The following is a 27,706-nucleotide window of genomic DNA, read 5'->3' as shown; positions in this document are numbered from 1 at the left end:
TGCAATCCCAACTCTCTGCATGTTATCTAATTCAAATTCAAATTCCAAAATAGCAAACATGTTATTCTCTCTCTCTCTCTAAAACCAGAACACGCACAAGAAAAGTCCAACTAAATGCTTCCATGATTCGCGAAACCAATAAAAAAAATAACAACCCAGCAAAAGCACAATAAACTGCCGATTTTCTTGTCATGTTTATCCTATCGGGCATCATATTCGGGGGAAAAGACTGGTGGTAACATAAAACTTCACAAAAAGGAGGATATAGGATATTAGAATTATCCAAGCTGAGATGAGACGAGCCCAAGACAGAATCTTCTATTAAGAGACATCCAAACTTTTAACTCTGACTGACATAAAGAACAGGGACCAACCCAGCCATTTTACCATCCCTTCCAGGCCGTTTTTTCTTCACCTGCAACAAAGCATGCAGTGTGTGTTAGCTATACTTTGCTTCATTGGGGATGGCTTTACCACAAAAGAGAGACTCGCGTATAAATGTCATATAAGGATGTATCGGACAAAGGTGCTTTCACCCAACAAAATTAGATACATAATAAATTAAGCATGATTGTATCCCAAAATTGCAACCATATTTTATGGTACTTACATAGAACCATCCATCAACTTCATACTCAATCTCAACCTCTTCTCCAGTTGTTAAGCTCAACTGCGATAAAGGAAATCAGGATCAGTCATCAGCGCATAGGCACCTCTTGAAAAAACCACAAGAGACAAACCACAAGAGATGAGCAAATGAAGAAAGAAAGCTAAGTTGTTAAGAGGAAGCTGGAAAGAGATGGAAGAATGAATCTGATTTCATTGAAGAGAATAGCCAGCAAAAACTTATCTTTACATCAGTTACAACATTATTTATATACCGAGTAATAACCTCCCACCACCACCTTTAACCAAAAGCTAACTGTACTTCAACAGATTACAACCAACCTTGACTACACCATCGACCAGTCAACATAGCACATGCCATAATATTGCTAACAGCACCCGACCCCATTGAGATAATTTACTTATAGCACCGTGCTTATTAATCACATAATAATAATAGAAAAAGAAACCTAATTGGCTTAAACGTCTATGTAACCAAAATATAATAAATAAAATTTATAACTGCAACTTTCTTATGATTTGAAAAAAATCAAAACCAGAGGTTAACGCTGAACCAAAGGCAAACTAGCAAATCGGTTATGAACAATGAACCGCCTGTTCTAATTTCTAAGACAATCCCGACTAGCAGAGTAAACTTACCTCATCATCTCCACCTGCAGTAAAATCATACAGGGCAGTCCCAAATTGGGGATTTCCAGAAGACATGCGATCATCATCCTTGGATTCAAAACTATGGGACCCGCGGCCAGCTAAGGGATTTTCAAAAGACTCATACCGTTCAGGTGATGTATAGGGTGGAGGTTCTTCTCTAATCTGAGAATGATGAATCAGTACTAATACATAAATCTGCAGATACCACAACAAATTGCATATGGGCAAGGACCACTTACTGGAGAACCATAACCCTCGTGCATTGATGAAGGATGGTTAAATCTACTTCCACCTGATCTCTCCTGCTAGAGAAATTTGAACCGGGCCCAAATTACAAATTAAGAGATAAAGAGAAGTAAAATAAGATTTACCACAAACAACAGTGAACATTTTTGTTCACTTTGTTAATAATTAATGAAAACAACTCTTGCTTCTAGAGAAAAAAAGCTCCATGTGCAAGGAACATGAGCAAGCACTACTAAACAAATAATTTACTCGTTAAAAATGCACCATATAATCAACTGGCGGTCCGTTACAATTAATTAGAGTAGTACCATGAGATAGGATCTTTCATAGGAAGCAAGCGCTCAAGTTAAAACAAATGCTTAAATTTCTAGTATGCATGATGGGTGAAAGTACTTGTCAAGTCCCTTTATTATAAGAGCTGGTTCAAATCAGTCCCTACTAGTAAATCAATCAATTAATCCTTGTACTAGCAAAACTAATCAAATAAAGCTACATTTTGAAAAATGACATGAAAATTATTTTTCATTTGCAGAACCATAAAAGCTCTAAACGCATAAACCCTATTAAACGGTAAATGTTAACTTCGTTAAAATTTGACCTTATTTAAATCTTTTTACTAGTACAAGGACTAAATTGATCCATTTAAAAGTATAGGGACTAATTTGAACTAGTCCCTCTATTAGAGGACCTGCTAGGTACTCTCACCATGCACATGGCTCGTAGCCATACCATATGCCGTTAAAGAGAATAACCAACAGGAAAACCATGCTTAGTAAAAAAAAGTCAAAACAAGCATTCACCCTCCTAGGAATTTACATCACACAACCTAGCAATTTGATTAAGCAGCACTTCGCTTTCCACTACGACAACAAACATCACACTTTTAACAGCCTTAAAATGATTATATAGATGGAAAAAAAAATGGCTCATTAAAAGTCCACTTAATAATAAATGCAAAATTTAATTTAGGCCCATTAAAATAGAACATATGCCTTTTTTCCCCCTCAAATAAAACAGTTATCTTAATAGCAAAATAACGGCATGCCCATAGGAGAGGGAAGCATCAGTTTATAATCAACAGATAGTACTTCCTAATCAATACATGAAAAATAAATAAAACAAGAAGTGCGCTGCTTAAAGTTAATAGGTAACCCATCCCTCTGAGAAACTGGTATGAGTAAATGAAAGGAAACATAGCCAAGCATGTTAGAAGACCGAGTTATCTTATAAAAGAAAACCATTCTCCTAAATTGAAAATCCACAACATTAACCAAGAATGTTGATTGTATTATACATACTGAAGGTTGTGAAGCCCCATAAGTAGTTGGTCGTGAACTGAAGAGTGAAGGATAGTTCATTCCACCAAAGTGAGACGATATGGAAGTTTCAACTGATCCTGTTGACTCTGGAGAAGATGACCCTGATGACCTGACATCATCTTCCTGCAACTCAAGAGATACCATTGACAGAGTCGATATCTCAGATAGCTTTAAAATGTACATAATTCAAACTCCAAGTGAATACATGGAGGTGGGAATCAGGTGTTCTCAAGTAAAGTTGTCCTCCTCAAGTTAATTCGGGTCAGGGTCATCTCAGACCCATTAGGTTCCCTTATGCTTTGGATCTGCTGGGTTAAGCACATCATATTTGGACTATTTGGGTTGAAGCCTTCAAGGTGTGTACATTTGAGCAGGTTTTGAATCTGAGATTCATATAAGCTATTGCCATTTTCTATAAAGTTCAATGCATTAATAATAATGTTTTTCATAATCAATGTCAAACATAGATCATTGATTGTCTAAAAAATTTAAGACAACATGTAAAAGAACAACATTGAAATTTAAAATAAATATATAGTATTATTGTGTACTTTTATTCTCCCTTTTATTCATCGATTTTCAATATTTATTTCAAAATTTTAAGATTTCTTATATTTAACTTTCTTTTTTGTGCTCATAAATTACAGGCATTAACATTAGATAAAGGAAGATAGGCAAATTTTGCATTGCAGCATTGAATAGTGGAGATTATTAGGAGAACAAAATTCTGTTCATAAAGCAAATGCTAACTTAAGAAGAATACTATTAAACGAGTAAATTTACCGGCAGAACTTTAATGTTTAGAAATTATAAGAAATTCAACAACATGATATTTAGAACTGATTGTTAATATTGTTTCAATTTAACATTTTACAATGTTGACAACTTAAAATTAATGAATAGTAAAAATGTCTTGGGTTGAAGAATAACTTAATAAATATTGACCAATTAATTCGCATATTACCAAAAGTTAGCAGCAATAAAAACTCAATAACTATGATAATTTAAAATTAAATAATATAATTTTGGTTGGTTTTAACATTTGACCATTTGGGCACTAATGATTAATGGTTGGTTTTAACGTTCAAGTTTTATGGGTTTTAAGTTTGTTCAATATTGAGTTTTGAGTCGTTACATGGTTCCAAGCAAGTTAACAAGTCCTGAGCCATTTTGCCAACAACTCAATTTATAACAACCAACTTGTGAGGGATTCGGAAGAATTCATACCTCCATTTCTGTACTCTCCAAAAGTGTCTTGGCCCACATATCGTCATAACTAACAGAAGGTCTAGAGACTATGTTCTCATCAACATCCGGTGCATCAGTTCCAGCACCAGCAAGAAATTCATTGACCTACCATGAAGTAAAGACAACATGAACCTCACTTGGAACATTATTAACCAAACCTTAAAAGAGAAAAAGGAAAAGTGCAGAAGTGTAATAGTGTGCAACCACTAGTTATGCCTCATCTTAAGTTTCAAATAACTCTTGCAAAGTAACTCAGAACTTCTTTCTCAATGCAAACATTATGATACAAGGACAACCTTTTGGAGTGATAGGTCATCCTCAGACCTGCGTGAGACAGTATGGTGAAATAAAAGCTAAAGATCCCATGCCTTTTTATTGGCCATTAAATATATCTGTTTAAAGAAAGTCTGTAAACTTTAATGGTATGATAAAAAACAACTAAAGAATGGATGTGGCCATGCAATGTAATACAGAGCTTCAAGGCAGTAAAATTATTATGGTTGTTATTCGATACCCTATGGTAAGTAGTTACGTTTTAAACATGGATTAGGGTAAATTACACACTGAAACGCATATTTGGTTTAAAGTTTTCCCATGTAACAGCCTCTTTCATTTTCCTGACACATAAAGAGCAACCTTTTTTCAGTGAAATAGTATACTAAGGATGCCAAATGTGGAAGGGAAAAGAAAATACAAGGCCTTAAGCGGGAAAACTTCACGTAAAAAAGTGTTGGGTGCTGAGTGGGAAAACTTCAAACCAGAAGGTGAACAAGTGTACTATGCTCTTTTAAATAAAGTGCATGGATGACTAATAAGTAATCCATCAATACATTCAGAGAGATAAGGCTAGATGAGGATTATTGGTAATCAAGGTCTAAAACTAAAGAATTGATGTACCCCTAGCGTCTACAGTAATTTAGACTCAATTTAGTGGTTATCTTATTTTGTTTTTAACATTCAGTTGTTCTACATCACCAGTATTCCTCCATTAGGAAATGTTCACTGGTAAAAACTTGATTACTTATAATTTCTCGTGTTAGTATTAAATAAATGAATTTATTGTTTCATGCAAATAACTGCTAGTGAGTATGTTAAGTTTTTCAAGATCAATGTGAACCCTGGATACTCTCCTTATTCTTTGCTGCTCATAGATTTACATGAGCTGATACCATCTTCAGTTCTCAGCTCTTGTACAGAGTCCATAGAAAGATACCAGGAACATAATTACTGAGGTTTAGATGAAAATAAATTCCGATGCAACATTCCAATGTTTGGTTACTGCAAACTGGGTTCCTCAAGATACTAGTCATCGGTTTGTACAACAGAGTACAATCATATTACATATAAGTTCCATCCTCAAAGAGCAAACACGTTTGTATCAAGATCCTTTAGGCTTTGCTTGGTACAGTTGGAACAAAATTGAAAAAATGAAAGGTCGTCTACATCCTCTTGGAAAATGGGAAATACTCAAGAAAACATGTTTGGTCGAAAAATTAAAAATTGATTATTAGAAATGAAAATGGAACTGTGAAAATTAGGGAACAAAAAAGTTGCCTTCATTGTTTTTACTAAAAATGCTTTGTAAAATTAGAAAGTAGAAAAAAAGGAAATTTTAATTTTAATTGATGAATTAAACCTGGTTCAAATCCATATAAAGAAAGAAATATTCTTTTTTCCCAAGCATTTTTAAGTATCAAATCTTTGACCATGTCTTATGTCCAGATAAATATAGGAATTATTCTCATATTTTTATTACAAGAAAATAGGAACAAAATGCGTTTTTATATTTTCATATTTGAAAATAGATGTTCATTTTCAATTTTCAAAAATTAAAGAATAATTGTTAAAAAAAATGAAAATAAAAACTAAAAACAGAATGTTTTATCAAACCATTCGGAGCCTAATTTTTCTTACTATGAAAAATGATAAATCAATCTCCTTCCTTTAGTTGCTTGGTAGAGTTGATTTTTTCTTTTTTCTAATTCCCTCTCCTCTTATTATTCCAATCTTGACCTGAATTGTTTTTATGCATTATAACAAAAAATGGACATCTTTCCCATTTTCTTTACTCTTCACTTTCATTTCCTACCAAGCACACTAAAATTTATTTTATTTCCACCAAACAAGCACAACCTTGATTTTTTTTTTTTTTTAATTTCCATGAATCTAACCTATGTATTGTATCCCCCTCCAACCCTCCAAAAAATCAATAACAACACACCGAGAGAATAGTTATTTGATTCTAGAACCATAATCTTTAAATAGAAGGACTACTTGAACCAAATCAAGTAAAACATAATTTCTTACCCTGTTCACAGCGGGGACATCACCAAGGTTGACTGCCCAAGCATTTACTAGATCATCATCTAGTGTATCAGATTCAGTGGTGGCCGGTTTAGATTCATAAACAAGATCAGAAATTCCAGTGGCAACAGCTGGATCACTCAACCCAGTTGAGGCACTAATATTATGCCGTGTACGATATATGTCGATGAGTTTTGCACTTCAAAAAAAGAAAAAGAAAAAAAAAAGCCATGAGAACAACTTGTGACTTCAAAATAGAATCAACAGTTCTTTTTTCCTTTCCCCCTCCCCCCATTACACTAGAAATGATGTAACAAGCTTTACCTTATTGGCCCCAAAGGGAGATACTTTGCTCGTGGCACATAACAAAACAGTGAAACAAGATCCAGCAACCTCTCATGGGTTTCATATAATTTCTTAAGCTCTTCATCTTTCCATTCCTTATTTGCATTATCATGACTGCGCATTTCCCTGATTATGGACACCCGAAACTCATTAGTCATTTTGAAGCCCCCCCCCCCAAAAAAAAAAAAAAGGGTTACAATGAAGTAGGAAAGATTTACAATCATACTTGATTAGGTCATCTTGTGCACTATACATTTCATCAAGAACTTTGATCATAGGAGTTATTAGAACTCCAAGCCCTGTACCACTGGCTCCTTGATCTTCTCCGTTACTAAGATGCATTTCAGATAACTGAGACTGCACACCACCCTGTGCTAAGGCATGTAAAAATTCATAGATCTGTAACCTAAATGGCTCACCAGACCGGATTGCCACAGTTGTAAGTGCTTGAGCAGCAATAATGCGAACCTAAGATGTCCATACAAATTAAAAAGAAAGCGGAAACGTGGAAATTAGAGCAAATATAGGCCATTGCCAACAAACCAAGAGAACATAACAAAGGATAGAAATAATTATTTACAGAGAATACATAACCAAATAGTTTTACTGCCACGTCATTGAACGACTATTTTCAACAGCAATTTCTCCAATAATAAAAGTTAATGATTGTGGCCTAGGCAAGATTTTAACATGGTATCAGAGCCCAGATTTTGTTATGTTGTTTTTCTAGCCAAGGTTGATGACAACCTTGGTGAGGTTGTCCTCATGTAGCCTGATAAATATGAGGAGCAATGTTACGTGTGCTATCTCCAAATCTGTTAAGTATGGAGCTTCCTGTGGTCTTATATTAAAAGTTAGACCCTCCAACAAATATCAATTGATTTTAGGATTGATGCTTAAACAATATAATTTTACATAGTCTCTTTTCACTAAGTATTTCTTTTTTAATTTCACATATAATAGTAACTAAATTAACTATAATTCTCTTAACTCCATTTTTCTATTTTAGAAAGAAAAGGGAAAAAAGCTTTCCATTTTCCAAACTGAACCAAGCAATCCACTGAAAGAAAAAAATCTTTTTATTTTATATTTATCCCTTCTTTCACTTTTGACTTTCTTTCCTAGGAAACCTGAGAAATTGAAAATATAGTGAATGGAGGCAAACTACAAGAAAAGGCAGACACTATGCATATTACAGAAAAATTAATAAAGGAAATACAGGGAGTCTTTCCAACAAAAGCATGTATCACTATGACAATTACACACCAAAGTAGTACTCCCATCGTTTCAAAAGTTTGCACATTTTAGCTTTTGATGGTCAAAACATTTCACCTTTGACCCCTTTTTTATATTTATTATTGAGAAAAATATGAATTTTATTTTGAAACTTTGATAAATTATTTTGTACTTTTATAAAATTTAATATAATAGATGTCAAAGGTGGAAATTATTTATCACAAAAAGTCATCTATGACAATTTATCTTGTACATTTGCACAGGAGGTAATACAAGCACATGCTTTATAAACCATGACACCATCCAAAGCTATTTACAAACCTCAGTTAATGTCGGTAAAAATAAGCACAAGTCATAATACATTTACAGGAAATAAAGATGCAATCACAGAAGAAACATATCAATTAAAACTCATACCTCCCAGCTACCGCTGAAAGCACACCTCTGGAGTCGAGTCAATGCACCAGCCAGTGTGGGATTACGGGAGCTTGCAGCAGCCACCATTTTATCCGCATCTAACATCATTAGTGCCGTACCTGGAGGCGTTGCGGATTCCCAAGCATATTCTGAAGCAGCATAATTAGCATTTTCCCCAAGGAACCACACCTGAAAGCAACTCACTTTAGCATAACAATAACTCAAAATGCAAATACAATTGAACAGAAAAGATCCTTACAGCTGCTTGGACCAATCTCTGTAATGCTAGAGCCGACTTTGGATCAGATGCAGATACCCTGTCTACTGATGTAAACCCAGACATTGATCCAGGCTGAGGTGGTGGGAGGTCTAGAACAATAGTGACTGCTTCTAATGCAGTGTGTTTCCCATCAGGACCAGCTCCAATAAGACAAGTCTGGTAACACAACAATAATTTAATCAATCAATACATCCAGGGATGATTAAACTCAATCTGTCCCATGGATTGCACAAGTCTACTCAGAGTGTTTGGTATTAAAGCTCTAGAAACTTGAACTAAATTGGTACATCAAATTTCTAATAGATGCTTTGTTTCCAATACAAAATTATTGGTAGTTATATATAGTGTAAACTGATGTGTCTGTACACAGAAAAGTGCAGTTATCTGCTTTAAGATAAAAATAAACTAAAACCATTTCTATGAAGAAAAAAAAAGGTACTTTTTGGCAAGGCATGGGTGTATAAAGTTGTTTAAAAATTCATGGAGGAAGGGGGGAATGAGGTAATTTGCATCCTGCCTTGCACTATTGCCAACACTATGTCCCCCCCCCCCCAAATTATACAATATTTTAAGAATGAATAGCTAACGTTGTTGAACTTCAATTTAAATTAATTCGTAAAAGTTACCTACAACCACACAAGCAAATACATAAAAGATAATAAACTTGAATCTGAAAGGAAGTAGAAACAAAAAATGGGTATCCAATTAATAATGTGCAAATAGAGTAAATATAATTGCAGTTTTTATAAAGTTTGGCTCAATTATTGATTTTGCCAAGACAATTCTAAACAACACATTCATGTCCTCAAACCAGGAATTTGTGCAAAAACACTCCTCCCATTAACTTAACCAACTACTCTTCCACAGCAACTAGAAGTTACAGCTAAGCAATAGGTATTACCAATCGGTAATCTAACAGCTTATTTAACTATTAGATTAATGAAAATTCTTTCTATAATTAAAAGTTTGATTACAAAAAATTAAGTAATTTACACTCTTAACAAGTAAAGGCAGATAATGCAACAGGTACAAAATCTATTATTAAGACGATTGAAAGGAAACTCACTTTCCAAAGAAGTTGCAAAACATCAGCATCGATCTTTCCTGGTACTTTAGTGGCAAAGATCCTTGCAAGTTCAAGAAGTGTGACAGCCATATCTGGTGTCGCCTGGTAAAGCAGTGATTAAAACATTAAACATAAATATTGCAATCATTTCTGTTTCAGCATTAGTACTGAACCTATAAAAGCTCAAGCTTTTAGGAGCACATCGCTGCATATGCACAAATAAAATAAATTATCATTGGATTACATAACAGGCAATCCTGTCCCCGGCATTCATTCACATCAAGCCAATGTTAGGACTAATCAGTCCGTTTTCTTTTATTTCAATAAATTAAGTCCATAGGTTTCTATTGGGTGATGACTTCAATCCAGTCAATAAGCTTTGTTAAATAGATGGGGTGAATAATCAAAAAAATTTTGGTCAACTAGAAATATGATAAATAAATTCAGTAAGTTTTTTAACAAAAATACTAGAAATTAGTTTACAAGGTCTACAGTTAAGTTGATGTGTAACATATCCAATTGGCAAAGAAACAGAGATGAAAATGGCCAAGCCAGCAAAAGGGTAGCCATTCATCAATTTACAGTTCATGTCAGCCCATTTGTGCTATATATTAGCTAGTCTAGTCCTCTATCATTTTCTTTCTTTTTTTTACTTTCTTTTGCATTTCAGTTCAACTTACTAGCCCTTAAAAACCATTAGAAGAGATATCTATGGGATTAGCTTTGACTTCCAAACATAGTTATTGAGTCACTGCTTTGATCAATATAGGGTTATGCACAGTAAGAGTGCAGATGTAAAATGAAAAATATACATTAAAAAAAAGGCCCTTAGTTTTAGGATTTATCATTTTCAGAAGTAACAAGATTACTGTAATAGATTCTTCTCTTCAAAATTCTTTTAGAATTTGCCCCCTTTTGCACCTAAGAAAGATTTCTTTTCGTTTAATTTCATTTTAAGAAATTTTAACTGGAATTTGAAAAAGTGTGTTGCTGCCCCATCTCACTCTCCACTACAAGTAATTCAAAGACAAAGACATTCCTCTACATCAAAGTTCGCTACAAAGTCTAAATCAGACAGAATGGATTCAAAGAATTTCTACTATCATTTCTAAATCCACAATAAAGGCATGGTGATAATGTTGTCCAAGCTTGAATTGATTATCAAGTATACATGATTCAGAAGTATTGAGGATGGAAATGAATCAAGTTCTTTCATGCTAGTGGGGAATGAAACCCAAATCCTCCTACTTAGTTACAGGAAGTCTTGAATATCACAAGGAAGGCTTTTTCTCAGAAGAGAATCAATGCAATTGACCTTTCCTGAATTGATTATCAAGTATACATGATTCAGAAGTATTGAGGATGGAAATGAATCAAGTTCTTTCATGCTAGTGGGGAATGAAACCCAAATCCTCCTACTTAGTTACAGGAAGTCTTGAATATCACAAGGAAGGCTTTTTCTCAAAAGAGAATCAATGCAATTGACCTTTCCTGAATATTATATAGCATTAACTTATGTTATACTAACAAAAATCAATTCCTTCAGCAGTCAATCAAAAACAAACAAGTCAAACATGCATTCTTATTCTTAATAATGCAAGTTTAATCAAAGGTAAGCTTAATACATATGCCAATTTGTTAGAGATAACAGAGCAGAGAATAGGCAGACAGCCTCATAAAAAGATTAAAAGTTCCATCACATGGCTTAATGATTATGCTTTTAATAAAAATTTGTCATGCTGCAGAAGGATATTATAAGTTGTTTTCATTTTGTACCTTGAAACGGGCATGCAATGTCAGCAAAATATCATTCAAAAGTGTGGCTGGCCAGGCCGGGTCAGAGAGCTCCGATGCAATAATGGATTTAAGTTCATCAAATGATTCATGCGGACTTTGCATCCAAATCAACCCCTTGATCACCATTGCCCGAACATACACACACTCACATGCCACAGTTGTTCTAACTACTTCCATGAGTGAAGCTAGCATGCCTGCAATTGTATCCTTGCCACCAGCTGCATTGGATACTCCAGTGGTTCTTCGGATACCTACAGAAAGAGAACAAAGAAAGTAAAAAATGTACAACTGTAATAATAATAATAAAAACATCAAGTGAACATCCAACAGATTCTGAAAATAGTTAAAACATCAATATTGATCAATAACAAAACATAGCAGTAGCTACAAGCAGATGATATCTCATCTTTCATTTACATGCAGTAAAAACAAGAAACAAGGGCACATATGTAGCTAGGAAACGTGTAGAATAGACATGGCAAATAAGATGCTTAAGGCAACATGATAAACAATAGTTGCACTAGAAATTTTGGGCTTCATGATCAGGCAACCCTCATGGACCCCCTTTTTATCAATTTCTATAAAAGTTTTTGAATTGCATGAAACATATAGAAATACCATGGAAATTGCCTATTTTTCCTCTTCTTTTTTGTTTTCTTTTTCCAAGACCAAATAAGATGCCAATTTCTGCCAGTCGTTTTCTACTATTTTCCTCTTGGCATTAATTTTCCAGAACAGTTGAAAATCTTACAGGAAGAAAGCAGAGGGATAATTCAAGAGAATGGAATCAAAGGAACAAATATGGCACCTTAGGGGAAGGGATCACTGTGAGGTAAATGTTCAAATCATGGTGATGATAGAGATTTAAATCCAAGCTAACCGGAGCTGATAGTATGTATAAAAATGACAAGGGAAAGAGCAGGAGATGAAAAGTGTAATGGACAAGTTATCAAGGCCAACAATGCATACAATAACATCACTTCAGTGGGTGTTTAAAGTACATGGATTTGAGATCCTCAAATCCTTGGTGAATTCTAACCCAAGTTATACCATGCCGTTTACTAATACAAAAAATATATTTCAATTTAGAGATCAAAATTCAAATATCAGCCACCCAATCTCGGGACCAAATGGACCATATCAGATCTGTTCAAACAAAACCAGAAAGAGTTCAAGCATAAATAATTTCGAAGAAGCCAAATATGCAACCTCAAAAAACTGTTTTCTTATGGTAATGCAAAAGGAAAATTCAATTTACCAATGAACACAATCAAGAGACCAAAAAATTGATATTAATATACCTTAATTATTGCACGAAGACCTCATGATAGAAATGAACAAAGTGAAGAAAAAAGACTAATAGATTAATGAATAAATAACATTCATTACCTTCAGGATGAGAACTGTCATTCATATCTGAATCAAATGAATCCATGGAGTCATATTTGTTCCCATAAGCTCCTTCATCAAGATCTTGTAAGCCTAAAGCATGTGCTGCAGCTCTGCTTCTCCCCATCTCCTGGACAACTCTAGCAGCAGCATGGAGTACTGGTCTAGAGAAACTACGGAAAGAACTCTCCAACCTGATTAAGATGGAATGTGAAAACCATGAAACATAGATAACAAGTGGGGGAGTTAACTGACTATTTTTCCATTGTTCAAATAACAAATCTTTCAAAATGATCCGGCCACATAATGATATTAGCTTCAACAAAAGAGAAAGGGAAAGAGCTTTATTATAAACCTTCTCATTACAAGTTTAATGAGGGGTTGTGGTCGCCTCGACTTTTGAGATTTGTCTTTGGAATTTGATGGTGCTTCTGGTAACTTTAAGATCTCCCTAGTTAAGCGGTACCAGCCTGCAGCTCGCTCTTCTGTCCTATAGCATGTAAATGAAAGACCAGGAACTTGTGACTATAATGCATTTAAGCAGTTACAGCCATCTAAAGGAATGATGACAATGAAACAAAGAAAGCTCAAGAAGAAAATAAGATAAAGAGCATACTTTTCGGTGTTATCATGTTTACCCAATATGCACAAAATTGCCTCAAAACAGACTCTTTCACTGGGGTCGAGCAGGAGTTGATAGAGCACAGAGTTGAACTGAGATTTAATGTCAGGCCTCTCTACTCAAACACAGTTGTGAAACGGGTCATCTAAAGCATTTCAATAAATGCAAGAAGGCTTTGTCCAATGTACTTACCATCTAATGATCGTGCTGTTGATATTGTATGGCACAACCTGGCCAGTGAAACTCTAGCAAGCACATCATGCAAATGAAGAACATCTTGCAAAGCCCCTGATTCATGTAGTACCCAAAAAATTTAACCGCAGTCCAAGAAAACATAAGCCGTGGGGATAAAATTAAAGGATTTGAATAAAACCCTAAAATGCCATGACAGGTTTTTTTCCACCAGACAAACACACGACATAATTCAATATATAAAGTTGTTTATTAAGTGTCATAGTAGACAAGGGCAAGTTTTGACGGTCTAGTTATATAAAGGATTTCCTTTTAAGGAGGGATTTAAAATTCCAGCGCCGAATATTAGACAGTTGGAAATCTAAGAACTGATATTTTTCAAAATTTATTTCTTTTAGCAGGGGTTTCAGAGCCCAAAAATACACCCAAACACCAACTGCTACTAATATAAACAGGCTCAAGGAAGCTTAAGCGTATTTATCAGACTTACGAAAGGATTTCACAATTGCCAAATCTCCTCAAGATTCTGATGAGAAATCAGAATAATGTACACAAGCAAATAATCAAGTTTGTTATTCCTTGAGGAATCCTACAGAACCAAGAGTATGAAACATTTGTAGACATTGATAATGAACTCTTACGGTTACCATGTGAAGAAATAGCTTCTGCCAATGCATTGGAATTAATCAAATTAAGTACCAACTATCAAATTTAAACCTCCTAGAAAGTGCCTAAAGACACTTGTTAGCAAAATCAATTCAGGAAATGAATAAGTAAAGCAGATACTAACAGAAAACAGTAGTTTACTAAATAATAACCAAGTCACAAAATTTGAAAAGATTAGCAGGAACTTCCTAAAAAATTCGTTCCACAGATCACCTGACCGATATGGCCACTAAACCTATATGTATAGTGAGAAATATTTGTAACAAGCAGAGCGTATATAAGAGATTATATGTGCTCAAGTTTGATAGGCACTGATAAGGACTAAATGGAAGGATCCATCAATTATCCATTCTTATCATTTGTATCGTATACACAGTAGTCTATAATATTGGCAGACTTTCTATATTACACCTAAATAGATATAATCTCCAAAATGCCATCTAAAAGTATCTTTACACAACCAACAACACAACTGCCAACCACCACACTACGTCCACATCTCAGCAGTCATCCATCCACCACCTCTAAAACATCCAGGACTTTCATATCCGGTATCATTGTGAGTTGTAGTAAAAATCTATGGTTGCCACTAGTAGCAACAGTGAAATGGAATATTCAATGAAAAACTTTTAAGTATATATGACACAAGGAAAATTATATTATTTGAAGCAATAATAAAAAGAACAAATGCTAGACATTTTAAATTTTGAATGATCCATTTCAATTCCATTAATTCAAAAATCTACCCAAATCTAAAATAAGTAAACCAGAAACAAATTGATTCAACTTAACAATGGATAAATTACAAAACATCCCACAAATTTCAATACCAAAAAGTTTAAAACAAATTCATAGCATCGATAAACAAAGCAATGAGTGTCCAGATGGAGATCAACTAGCTTGAGCAAGTCCATATGCGCAAATAGTCGCATGCAAACTTTTTATTCAATCATCCAACATATGAATGCAAATTCAGAATGGTCATTTCAAGTCAGAACTTAGAATGTTCCAAGTAAAATTCATGATGTTCCCAACTAAGCGTCATAAAACAAAAAACTAAACAAAAACCAAGAAAAATTCATGAAGTTCCAAGCAGCAATGCAGAATACTAGTGCCTATCAATTAAACACCAAAAATTATAGAAATAACTTGATTACTGAAAATTTTACATGAAAAAAATATCATTATCAGCACATATTGATTCTCATTTTAATCTATTATTTGATACTGCTTCTTATCACCAGAAGAATAAAAGCTGTTTCTTGGGGAGAATCTCATGGATTCTTTAGCTGTAAATATGGTAGTGTTGTAAATCTCCTACTATTAGCTATAATTGTTCTAGATTTTCAAGGATACACAGATTTGTAGACATAGGACTAGTTTACCATTGAGTGTCAAAAGTGCTTTTCAAGCCAAACCAGCTTTTCAAATTGGCTTTTCAAGCCAACCCAAAACGCTAAAAATTCTAATTTTTGGCTTTCCAAAACCCAGTTTGGTTGTCAAATTATAAGTTTGCCCTTCATTTACATTAACACTAAAAGATAAATATGATTTATGTATTCAAATTAAATTTTACAAATAATTATCTAAGTTTATATATTCCATATAACATAATATTAACAAATTTGAATATCATTGAAATACATAGTTTTTACTTTACAACATCGTATCTAAAATAGACATTTATCTTCTCAAAATCACTTTTTGAAAACAATGCAAAACAGTTCAACCTTTTCAAAAGCACTTTTTAACCACAATGGTAAACCGGCACATAGACTGATTTGTAGGGATAGGCTGATTTTTTGGGGATAGGATTCTGATTTCTTTTCTCGAATAACTATTTTATCTTGGATAAATAGAGGCACATAGCTATCATTTGATATAAGAAATGGTAAAGATTTCTACACGGTAGGTATTCTAGAAAACTATTCTCCATTCATTTAAAGCCTCAATTGTTAAACCACAGTCCAGAAAACCTCCCTGCTCTCATTGCTGAGTATCACCCTAAAAATGGTAGGAATCCAAAATAATTCCTCAAAGCCTCTCAGAAACAATCAAATGCAGAATTACAAAAATTTGAATCCAGCTTACCGTCTCCATGGGAAGCCTCCAAGTGCAGGTTGAACCAAGGGAGGATAGAGGCAACAGGTTCATTTTCCCAATGCTGAAAATTCAAACCAAATTGGACCAGGAAGTGAAAACTCTTTAAAGAAGAGATTGAGAGGTGACAAAATCTACTTAACTCTGTTGAAAAACCTAGTGCATCATGCGTATAGCTCAAACAAGTTTCCTAATTCTTGTGCTCTTAGTGCCTCTAGTACACTCAACAAAAGCTCTTGGGCCATAGACTCAGGGGCTACCAATCATATGATAAATTTTCATCATTTATTTGTCACTTATTCCCTTAGTCCTGGTGACTTTCTACAATAGTGATTGTGCTTTTCAAGATCTACCTACTAGGAAAACGGTTGGGTGTGCTAAGGAAATGGATGGAAACCATATCTTAGAGGCTAAGAGTGACAATGTAATCTACTTCCATCCTATTTTTCTAAACATCCGTCTTCAAACAAAGGACATTTGGCTACATCATTAATGCCTAGAACATCCTCCATTTTCGTTACTGAAAAAAATATTTCTTTTGCTGTTAAAAATATTGATATAAATAGTTTACATTGTGGTGTTCATGAGTTGGCCAAACACCGTCATGTTCCATTTAAAAACCAATTCAGAGTGAGCGCTAAAGGTCAAAGTGCTTATAATCCAAGGGATTATTTTAACCTAACCTTGTCGCATGTACTTGAAATCACAAAAGCCCTCTTGTTTCAAGTGAATGTCCTTCAAGCCTACTAGTATGAAGCTTTTTTTATAGCAGCCCATTTGATAAATAGGATGCCTTCAAAAATTCTCGATTTGAAGAGACAAACGGAAGTACTCCAATGCCATTTACCAAACTTCCTCCAAAAGTTTTTGGGTGTGTTAGTTTTGTTCTATTCACAATAGTGGAAAACTAGACCCAAAGCCCTAAAGTTCTTTTTTTAAGGTCATTCTTCAGCAAAAAAAGGGCATAAATGTTTTCATCCTTGTTCATGAAATTTTTTGCATCTATGGATGTAACATTTGTTGAAAGACAAACCATTTTTTCCTAATTCTATCTTTGGTGGGAGAAAAATATTGAGGAAGATAAGAATGATGACCTTTTACTGCTACCACTTTTACCATCTACTACATCCAGCTAGAAGTGCTTATGGCCAAGTGGCCTACCCAACACGTTTTACTACGTAAAATAATAATATAAAAATAGCTTTATATTAATATTTAGATAATTATAATTAAATTTATATAAAAATTAGTTTTTATTTTTTAAACAATGAAACAAACCATTTGGATGGGCTTGTGAGGATCAAGCTTGAACTCAGGCCTAAAATTTTTTTTTGGAATCAAGCCTTGACCCTGACAAATCCCTTATATATATTACCCAAAGAGACTCAATTCTAGCCAAATTCCCAATTTAAAACCATGTAATCTAACCAAATAAATATTCCATTAGAAATTCAATTCCAACCAAATTCTCAACCTAAAACTAGAACCCAAACAAAACCAAGTTATCCTGATTAGACAAAGCCACTAAAAATCCACTCTTACTATACTCACGGAAAAGAGAAACCAATCCCTTATCGGTGCAACCTCAAGAGTCCAATTGAATTTTGGTATGAAAATCCAAAATCCTTCGCCTATCATTGATAAATGTTCCCATAGCTATTAGAAAAGTAACTCGAAGTTGCACTCAACACCCCAAATCCCATTTTGTTTCTTTAGACAAAACTTCACAACAACAAAATTTCCTTACCCCAATAAACTCCATTCCTATACCACAAACTTTCAAAAGGCACTTAGAGATAAGAATCAAAAAAATGCTATGAAAGGAGATTATTGCATTAAATAAAATCCGAACTTGGCAACTAGTAGATTTCTCAAAAAGGAAGCTTGTTGGATGCAAGTGGATTTTTAAAGTAAAATTTAAGGTTGATTGATCCTTAGAAAGATATAAGGAAAAACTAGTAGCTAAGCAATATACTCCAACTTATGGGGTGGATGATCAAGAAACCTTTGCACCTGTAGAAAAAATGAATACAGTATCTATACTCTTGTCTTTAGCAGCCAACTTCAATTGATGTTTGCAGCAATTTGATGTAAAGAATGCATTCTCACATGGTAATCTAAAGGAAGAAGTGTTCATGGAACTACTGAAAAATATTTTGATAATAACAAATTTGCAGGTTAAAAGGGATTTGTGGGCAGAAACAAAGTCCTTGGGATTAAGTTGGAAGATTGTTGAGCAAAGCTGGAAATTTACAAACAAAGTCAAAGTAGACCATACCTTGTATATCAAACACTCGCTCCAGGGAAGAATGATAGTGTTGATTGTGTGTGTAGATAACATAATTGTTACTAGGAATAATGAACAAGAGATGCAAGAACTCAACAACAAATTAGCACAGGAGTTTGAGATTAAAGTTCTTGGAAGACTAATATTTCTAGGGAATTGAAGTGGTTAGGTCAAAATAAGGAACTTTTATGACAACAAAATCATACTCAACCTTTTTCAAAATACAGAGGATTTTGGGGCGTAATCCAATTGATACACCCATCAAACAAAACCATAAATTCAATGAAGCAAAAGACGACGAAGCTATTGATAAGGAGATACCAATATCTAGTAGGGTGGTTGATTTACTCGTCACATACTTGATCAAAAGACAATGAAGTTGTTGATAAGGAAAGATACCAAAAGCTAGAAGGGAAGTTGATCTACTTGTCGCATACTCAACTAGATATTGTATATGCTATTAGTGTGGTAAGCCAGTACATGCACAATCCAAAAATGTTCACCATCAAGCTGTCTATAAGGTACTTTGATATCTTAAAGCTACACCTAGAAAAGGTATTATATTTAGAATGAATACAGAGCAAATTGTTGAAGCTTATAGAAATGTGGATTGGGTAGGTACTATCACTGATAAGAGATAGACTACTAGATATTGGGTACTTGGTAACATGGAAAAGAAGAAAAACAGACGGTGGTGGGAGGATCAAGTTTAAAGCAAGAGTTTAGGACTAATACCGCCAAGGAATTTGTGAACTCTTGTGGATAAAGATCATCTAGGATGATCTTGAGGTTAAATGAAATGGGCCAATGAGGTTCTATTGTGACGACAAGGAGGCTATTAGTATCAGCCACAATCTTCGGCATGAGAGAACCAAACATATTGAAATAGACCCCCACTTTATAAAGGAGAAGTTAAAAAGCGGATTAATTTGTACGACTTATGTTCCTACACATGGGTAGATGGCAGACATATTAGCTAAGGGGTTAGCCAATGCTTCATATCAAGAGATCATTAGACATATTATGTAAGGGGTTCGCCGATGCTTCATTTCAAGTGATCATTGGCAAGTTGGGAAAGGAGAACATCTATTCACCGGCTTGAGGTTGGAGAATCTCATGGACTCTTTAGCTGTAAATCTCCTATTATTTAGCTATAATTTTTCCAGATTTGTAAGGATAGAAATATTGTAGACATTGACTGGTTTGTAGGGATAGGCTGATATTTGGGATAAAATCTTGATTTCTTTCCTAGAAAAATTATTGTATATTGTTTAAATAGATGCAAAAAGCTATCATTTGGAATGAGAAACAGTAAATTTTTCTGTTTAGTTGCTCTTGAATTGAATATAAAATCCATAAACATCACAGCTTTCAAAATTGTAAATGACAAAACACTCAGCATAGTAAGGAGAGACTAATAATGACATTATGGAGAAGAATGATTGGAATGAAATACCTCCTGGCGCAACTAGCTTTCCTGCATAAAAATGAGACATGTATTAGGCACTAATAAAGGCAGCACTTCATATTTGAACACTTGGACCAACATTTTCATATGGTAGCACCAACAAGCCCAATGTAAACACTCAAGGGAAAAAAAACGAGATTCCAATTACCAGAATCTGGGACTCTTGTTCCAAGAATCTCGAGATGCAATAAGCTAAATGAAAGGGATTTAATAGACTGAATTGGAGGACTACGTGCAGCTACATTAGAGTTCATCTTAATTTCTCTTAGAATTCTTCATAATTTCTCTTACAGCATTTTGATTGAGATTTTTAAAATTTTATGAAATTCGAAACCAAGGTATTTTAATTTGCATCTTCCAGAAAGCTAGTATTTGTAATTCTCTTTTGTTGGATAAAAACTTTGAAAATAAAATTTAAGTCAAAAGAATTTCATGAGATAAAAAGTAATTATAAAAGAACTGTATTAAAAATTAAAAAAAATACATATATGTATGGAAAATAAGCAATATATTATTTCAATAATATAATATAAAATAAAAGTACATATTAAGTTTAATAAATGATTTTGAGATATAAGTTTTTTATTTTATAGTGGGACCATGTGAGTTAAATAAAGAAGATTTTGAAGAATTTTGAAAAGCAACCTCTTTAGATGGAATTTGAAAGAAGAATTTGAGTTGCTTAAATTCCTTTCAAAAATTCCATATAAAATTTGAACGTCTCTCTAATTTTTACACAAACAAGTAAATTCATTTTTTGAATTTTGACAATCTTTATAGAAATGAAATTCCTACCAAGTCTCTCATGCAAACAAAACCTTATTATTTCTTCACATCGCAATCATCAAAAATCTACTTGAAACGGAAGTTATATTGGTACTAACAAGCTAAACCTAAAACCTTAAAACATACAAATACCATATATACCCCAAAGGACCCATACTATAAATAGTAATAACACCCATAAAAATGATAGAATAATAAAAAATTAAAAAAAGGCTATGGACTTATTTATAATTCTTCATTTATTTTACTAGTAACTGCAAATGAAATGTTTAAGAATTTAATGACCTCACCTAAAGCCATTGCAACTGCATAAGGGTCTCTTATGGCCAATTCAGAGATGATTTCCAAAGAGTGCCTGACAGCAACAGGGTCGGCAAATGAAATCCTGCAATGAGCAAAAAGATAGTCCAACGTCAAATGATACCAAAACTACAACATAGAAAAAGATGTATTAAGTAACATAACATGCACAGGGCTGAAAAACAGGGACGAATCAAACATTAACAGGGATGTTTTAGTTAAAACACAATAATGGAGCTAAATTTGGTCTTCACTAATCATATGGAAGTGAACATAAGAAACATAATTTAGCAAAGCCTTTAAACGATTTTTTAAAAAAGGGAATTTAAGAATAATAGCAAGCATATCAAACTAGAGCCAATGTGCTTATGTGATGGGGAAAAAAGTTAATATACCAAATGTAAGTTGCATCTCCTTAAAAATTTTACAAGCTCAAGACAACAATAATTAAAACAAACATTTTACACGAGCAAAATGACTTTCAAAATTTTGGGGCCAAACAGATAACTGCAAGAAAAAAAAAGGAAGTTGACGAAAGGGGAAGAAAAAATTTTATCAACAAAAAACAAGAAATTGAAACGCCAATGGAATGCAATTGAATAACAATAGTAATTTCAACCAATATGCTAACTCAAGAAACAAAGGTCAGAATATTCTAAGTTTCACTAATTGAATAAAAAACCAAGGGAACACGAAATATATAATATATATATTTACAAAAGACCAATGAAGAATAATGTATCTGTAATACCCCGAATTCAAATAAGAATAAAGGTACGTGTAGAGTAAAAAGGATTTTGATATTTCTGATGCTAAAAGCAATTTCTAAACTAACTTCTCATGTCAGCAGCTAAAGATAAAAAACAGATAACAAATTAGTGACTTTTCACAAAAAAACAGATAACAAAACAAATAAAAATAAATAGATAAACCCAAGATCTCATTTCAGCAAGAAACCAGATTCTGAACATTACAGATCAAAACTCATCTCACCCAAATATTTAAGTACTCACATGCTACAGATGCAATTTAATGGAACTGACGTCTAACACATTAAAACAATAGCAGACTTCAACAAAAATCGAGATCAGAATGAATAGAAGAATCACCCCTGCACAGCATGATGCAGAAATGCTGGATTTCCTGGATCCAAAGGAAGTCTCCTCAAAGCACTTAGAGCAGCATATTGCAGATTACTTCGGATGATAGACTGAAAAGCCAATATCACAGAAAAATAAATAAACAAAAAAGTTAAGAACATATCATCTAAGCACACAATTGGCTCAATCTAAAAAATAAGATACAAGAGTATAATAATAACAATATAACAAAAATGCATTCAAAGAGAAGAAAGGAACATATATGTGAAAATAACTATTTAGCAGCCAATTAACCTGTTAATCCAAGTGACTAACATATTTTCTCTAATTTATTATGCAGCAAAAATAAGAAATCCACTCCTAAATCGACAGTGCAACCACTTTTCAGTAAAGAAGGAAAGCACGCAGAACCCATAGGCTCCAATTGGTCCTCTATCAAAATAAAATATTTTAAGACAGATAGGATGTCTGCCTGCCTGGGTTATGCTGAAGAAAACCAGAACATGGTTTAGTAGAGATGTTGGTCAAAGAAAAGGGAGAGAAGCTGGGTTTTTCTGGCAGCAGTAAATTTAGAAGAAAACTGAACTATGACTGCTGTTTTGAAGTTCTGACTAGCATCACGAGAACAGCATACCAAGAGAGAAAGGTACAGAAACACAAATCATTTAATGAAGAAGTCTCAGGAATTATATGATTTTTTTGAAAAAATAAACTCCATAAACTCCGGTAATACAAATATATATAGAAGGCAAACTCACTAACCCTCCTCAACCCAGGGTTTATAATGCCACTAGAATTAGTACAAGAGCTAAAACAAATATACAATAAGTACTTTTGCATCTACCAAGGCCCAGCCCAGGCCAAAATATGGCACCATTTTGTGACCGAAATATGGCTTCTAGAATTCTCTCTCATTCTATCAAAATCCAATCAAAGGGTTAGAGAATGCAACTAGTAAAGGCTTGTGGATCTAAACATTAACGCCACCGTCATGCAAAAACTACAACAAACATGTAGCAACAAAGGATATAGGCAAAGGCAAGCTAGCGATGCAAGATCATCACTTGGAACAAAATATAGCAAAGTGCATCATCACTTGGAACAAAATATAGCAAAGTGCATCATTCACAAGAATCATTCCAAAATTTTAGCACTAACCACAACCACAAGAAGATATTCTTACCTCTTTATCACCACCTTTAGCACCAAAAATGCCTTTTTTACGCTTTTGCGGGACATCGCCAACCTAAAAGAAGAAAATAAAAGTTTATAGAACCATTTAGAAAGTAAATAAATTAGCCTAAAAAGCAAATGAAAAGGGGTTAAATATTTCAGATATAAAAAATGCAAGAAAAAATTGCATCTTCCACAAAGAGAAAATAATATAATTCAAAAACCTCAAATTAAGAAACATGATAAAGACCGTACGGAAAGGAAAATATATTATGAACATTCCTACAAAAAATGATAGCACCAAATCTAGGTCATTAAAATTCAATCACCACAGTATCAAGTCTAAGCCTTCAGCACAGTTTCATTTCAAAACAATTACAGATCAAAGACAAGATCATGATTCAAGTTCGCATATAAACTCTAGCTTGTTTAATTTCAAGTTTTGTTAAATCTCCATGCACTTAGGCTAGCCTTGGCTTCACATCCTAACAAGAATAAATAAAAACTCCTGGAAGACACCTCTAATAGAGGTGCCTCAATGAGGTGGTTGCCATTGGCACCTAACCCACATCCTTCAAACAAGCAAAGGTGCATAAAAAGTGCTATAGTTCATGTTGACAAAGAAAAAAGGTGTAACATCAATCACTTAAAAAGGAAATAGTAAATCATTAAATTTAACCATTGCGCAATAAGCCTTAGATTCTTTACTAGCACCCAATTCTCTTGTTTTAAAGCATACATACCTAATGTTAACACTTGTCAAAATTATTTAGCTAATGAAAAAGAAATATTTCAAAACTTATCATATTTTCCTTTATTTCCAGCAAAATATTGCTCAGTATAATTTTGTGAGACTTCCTTTTATTTCAAATCTTCCAATAGTTAGCTTGGATCGAGAAATTTCCCCCAAACAGTCTTAGCCATGTGTGGACCAAGAGGGGCTTGATCCTTTGACTTGGGATTAGTTTATTTCTTGATGAGGGCAGGGAAGGGATATAACCCAGTGGCAGAGTGTCACCTTGGAAGTCATCAGTTCCGTAGAAAACAAAAAAAGGATAAAGGCACTTGGTGGTTATTAAGAGAAAATGTCTTTTGAAACATGAGAATAAAAATAGTATTTTCTATAAAAAAAAAAGGAAAAGTTTATTGTTATAACCACGCAGCAAAAATTGCTCACGTTCAAACTTTAGAAATAGAAACAACATAATGCTTTATGATAATGAATTCATATTAGCCAAATGCATCTTGGTTGAAAGGAATAAATTATGTTTCTGATTGGCCAAAAATAAAGATAAAACTGCTATGTGGAGGGCATGCATGGACCAAAATAGGACAATAAACTCATACATGATGTGCTATTACTTCCCTTGGGACAAAGATGTCTCCCCGCATAAAATTCTTCATATGTTTATTTTAAGAAAAGAGCAAGAGTGAAGTGACCATCTCTATTCAATTTCACATGGATTATTAATTAGATGATTTAAATTCATAGGAAAGCAAAATAAGATACATTAGTAACATATTAAGAGTTTTAAAGAAAAACAAACATCACTGACTGAATCAGAATAATGGCTCTCTTGAACTCACAATTGTTGCATTTGAAATCAGACCAAAACCAACTTCGCATCTCCAAAAGTTGATTACTGGCACTCTTACAATCAAGTAGTTACCAGCCCCCATCCCACATCTTACAGCCAACCAACACATATAACAGATACTTTTTCATGCAGCACATAGCTCAAAGCAATAATGTGATCAATTATTACAGGTCAACAACCCTAAAACTCACCTCTCTTCCCTTTTGACCAACAACAGAAATTCCAATTTTCTAAGGGAATTCAAATGTCCATGCCTGGCGTATATAAAAATAAATAGTGCAGTACTATGCTGATGCATTGTTCATGCAGAAACCAGTGGACGCACCTTGTCAAGAATGCCAAAGACAATTTCGTACAATCTGGACAAAATCTCAATGTTGCTCGAAGGAGCATAAGTAAGAGCCTTTAGAGCTTGCAGTCTTCTTGCATGAACTTCAAAAGTGGTAGAAATAAAAGTCAAACGTAAGGAAGACAAAAAAAATTTACCGCTACTAATTTCAGTATGAAAACAACTGGTTAACTTGCAGAAAAACAAGTTATAACAGAAAGAAACAATAAAAATGGTCAATAAAGCAAGAAGATCATTTGTTCTTCTGACATTTTTAAAGGAAAATCAACCAGGAATTTCACCACGAACAAACAAAACATAATATCAAGGATTTAAACAATAAAAATTTTGAAGAAGCAAATGCACATAATGAGCCAAACTAAGAAAATATCATATTTACATTCAACATCAGTGTTTGTGGCCTCTGTGGTAAGCTGATTAACAATCCGTGGTACAACATCAGCTCTTGTCACCCCTCCAACAGCATCAATGTCAGCCAAAGCATCCCAGTTGGGTGTGGGGATCCCACCACCAGGATTTAAACCCTGGGAACCAGTATCTGCTAAAATTCTTGCCAAGTAATAATATACATAACGAAGGACTGTCCTATCCTCGCATTGTTGATCAAGCTGTATGATGAAAAAGAAATTAATCAAGAAACAAACCCTCATTGCAACAGATTCCAACAATGTTGATTGAAATGTCCAAGAGGATTAGACAAGAACTAGAGAATAGAAGATAAAAGTAACACATACCATGAGAAGAGATGGTGCCAAAGAAGGGTCAACAGAATTGTACACAGCAAGTTTGGGAAACACATGATGCACCAGTTGCTTCTGAGAACTTTTCTATTCTCCAAATTATGAGAGGAAAAACCAATGTATTACTGAGAGAATCTCCAAAATAAACAAAGACAAGAAAATCCAAAAGAAAAAGCAGCCAATATTTACTTGATCAGAAGTAGCAGCTAGTTCATGAATACTCCTCGCAAGTTGCGCGTATGATACAGGCTGAAAATCAGATACAAATTGACTAAACACGAGAAATAGAATTTAACAATAAACCCTAGCTTTAAAACTAACTTATCGCCACCTCGAAGTCTACGATAGCCAGATTTAAAAATACGATTGAGAGGGGGGAATTACGCAAAATAGATCAATTCAGAGCCTTAATTAAGAATGATCGAGATTGAAAGAAAATGAGAGAGTTGACTTACCTTCTTCTGCTTCTGCTTCTGATGAGAAATAATGTTAGTACGGACGGGGTTGAGAGCTGCCTTAGCCACAGAAATGGTATCATTTTGGATCTGCATCAGAGCCGCTCTCTTGGACTTTTTCTCCCCCAGCGCGGTCTTGGTCGACACATACTGTTGCTGCGTGGCAGCAGGAGACGCTGCCGCTGTCGTCGATGATGCAGATGAAGAAGACACTGTGGATGCTGCCGCTGGAACAGGCGCAGGATCAGCCGTTATCAGATCCATAAGCGTCGTCCCTGAAGAGTCCTATAAGAAAAAGTAAAGTACTTGTTATCGTTTCTTTTTTCCGTACTAGAAAAAAACGGAACGTGTGGTAGAAGAGCTTACCGCCATGGTTCCTTAAAATTGAAATGAACTGTGATCTATCGTTCTACACGCAACACGAGCAGATGTAGATATAGCAGCTGCCGCTGCGGAGAAAACACACCCTTTTTTTTCTTTTTACATATAAAACACTCCTGGAAAACTAGTATGGTTACACCAGTGCTTCGGCCTTCGAGTTAGGTTGATTTTCTTGTTGTCAAATTATAAAATAAAATTTTAAATTTTTTATATAGACTTTTTACATAAAATTTTAATTACTTTATAGTTATTATGTTTTGTTTTTAAAATTACACATCCGAAATTGTCTTAGTAAAATTTTTTCCTTCCACTAGTGTTTTTGAAAAAAATTGAGGTTAATATTTTGTTTGAAATAATTAATAATATTAACTATTTAGATTAATTAATGATATAAAAGTAAATTGACAAAAAATTAATGTATATATTAAATCTCAAGTTTTAGCATAGTTTAGAATCCAAAATTAAGATTTGATCATTGTTTATAATTTTAAAAAAAGTGACGCAAATTTAAAATAAATGTGAAGCCATGTGTCAGTCTTTAAAACATTTATAGTAATGAAATTG

General features: G+C 33.9%; 1 protein-coding gene across 3 annotated transcripts; it reads right to left on the bottom strand.

Annotated features, from left to right (window-relative positions):
- LOC107902858 (uncharacterized) lies at positions 1-27,322 on the bottom strand. 3 transcript variants are annotated; one of them, XM_041092933.1, is made up of 27 exons: positions 27,128-27,322; positions 26,762-27,046; positions 26,496-26,555; positions 26,301-26,393; positions 25,946-26,174; positions 25,543-25,649; positions 23,630-23,692; positions 22,456-22,556; positions 21,337-21,431; positions 20,249-20,269; positions 13,740-13,835; positions 13,542-13,662; positions 13,281-13,415; positions 12,926-13,119; positions 11,516-11,787; positions 9,740-9,841; positions 8,653-8,829; positions 8,394-8,582; positions 6,967-7,208; positions 6,720-6,866; positions 6,399-6,594; positions 4,071-4,196; positions 2,823-2,966; positions 1,518-1,583; positions 1,267-1,440; positions 611-670; positions 1-415 (listed from the first exon to the last, which is right to left on the bottom strand). In XM_041092933.1, exons 1-27 carry the CDS (start codon positions 27,131-27,133, stop codon positions 341-343), a joined length of 3,576 nt encoding a protein of 1,191 aa, XP_040948867.1. In that variant the 5' UTR covers positions 27,134-27,322; the 3' UTR covers positions 1-340. The 3 variants fall into 3 exon arrangements, with proteins under 3 accessions (XP_040948867.1, XP_040948868.1, XP_040948869.1); XM_041092934.1 differs by having other exon boundaries at positions 1,518-1,580; XM_041092935.1 differs by lacking the exon at positions 27,128-27,322 and having other exon boundaries at positions 26,301-26,398; positions 26,762-26,836.
- Between the last annotated feature and the right edge of the window lie 384 nt (positions 27,323-27,706).

The sequence above is a fragment of the Gossypium hirsutum genome, chromosome D05 (genome assembly GCF_007990345.1).
Source record: "Gossypium hirsutum isolate 1008001.06 chromosome D05, Gossypium_hirsutum_v2.1, whole genome shotgun sequence".
In the NCBI taxonomy this organism is placed as follows: domain Eukaryota; kingdom Viridiplantae; phylum Streptophyta; class Magnoliopsida; order Malvales; family Malvaceae; genus Gossypium; species Gossypium hirsutum.
The sequence above is the reverse complement of the archived record's forward strand: the minus strand, read 5'-3'. Positions and strand labels throughout refer to the sequence as shown.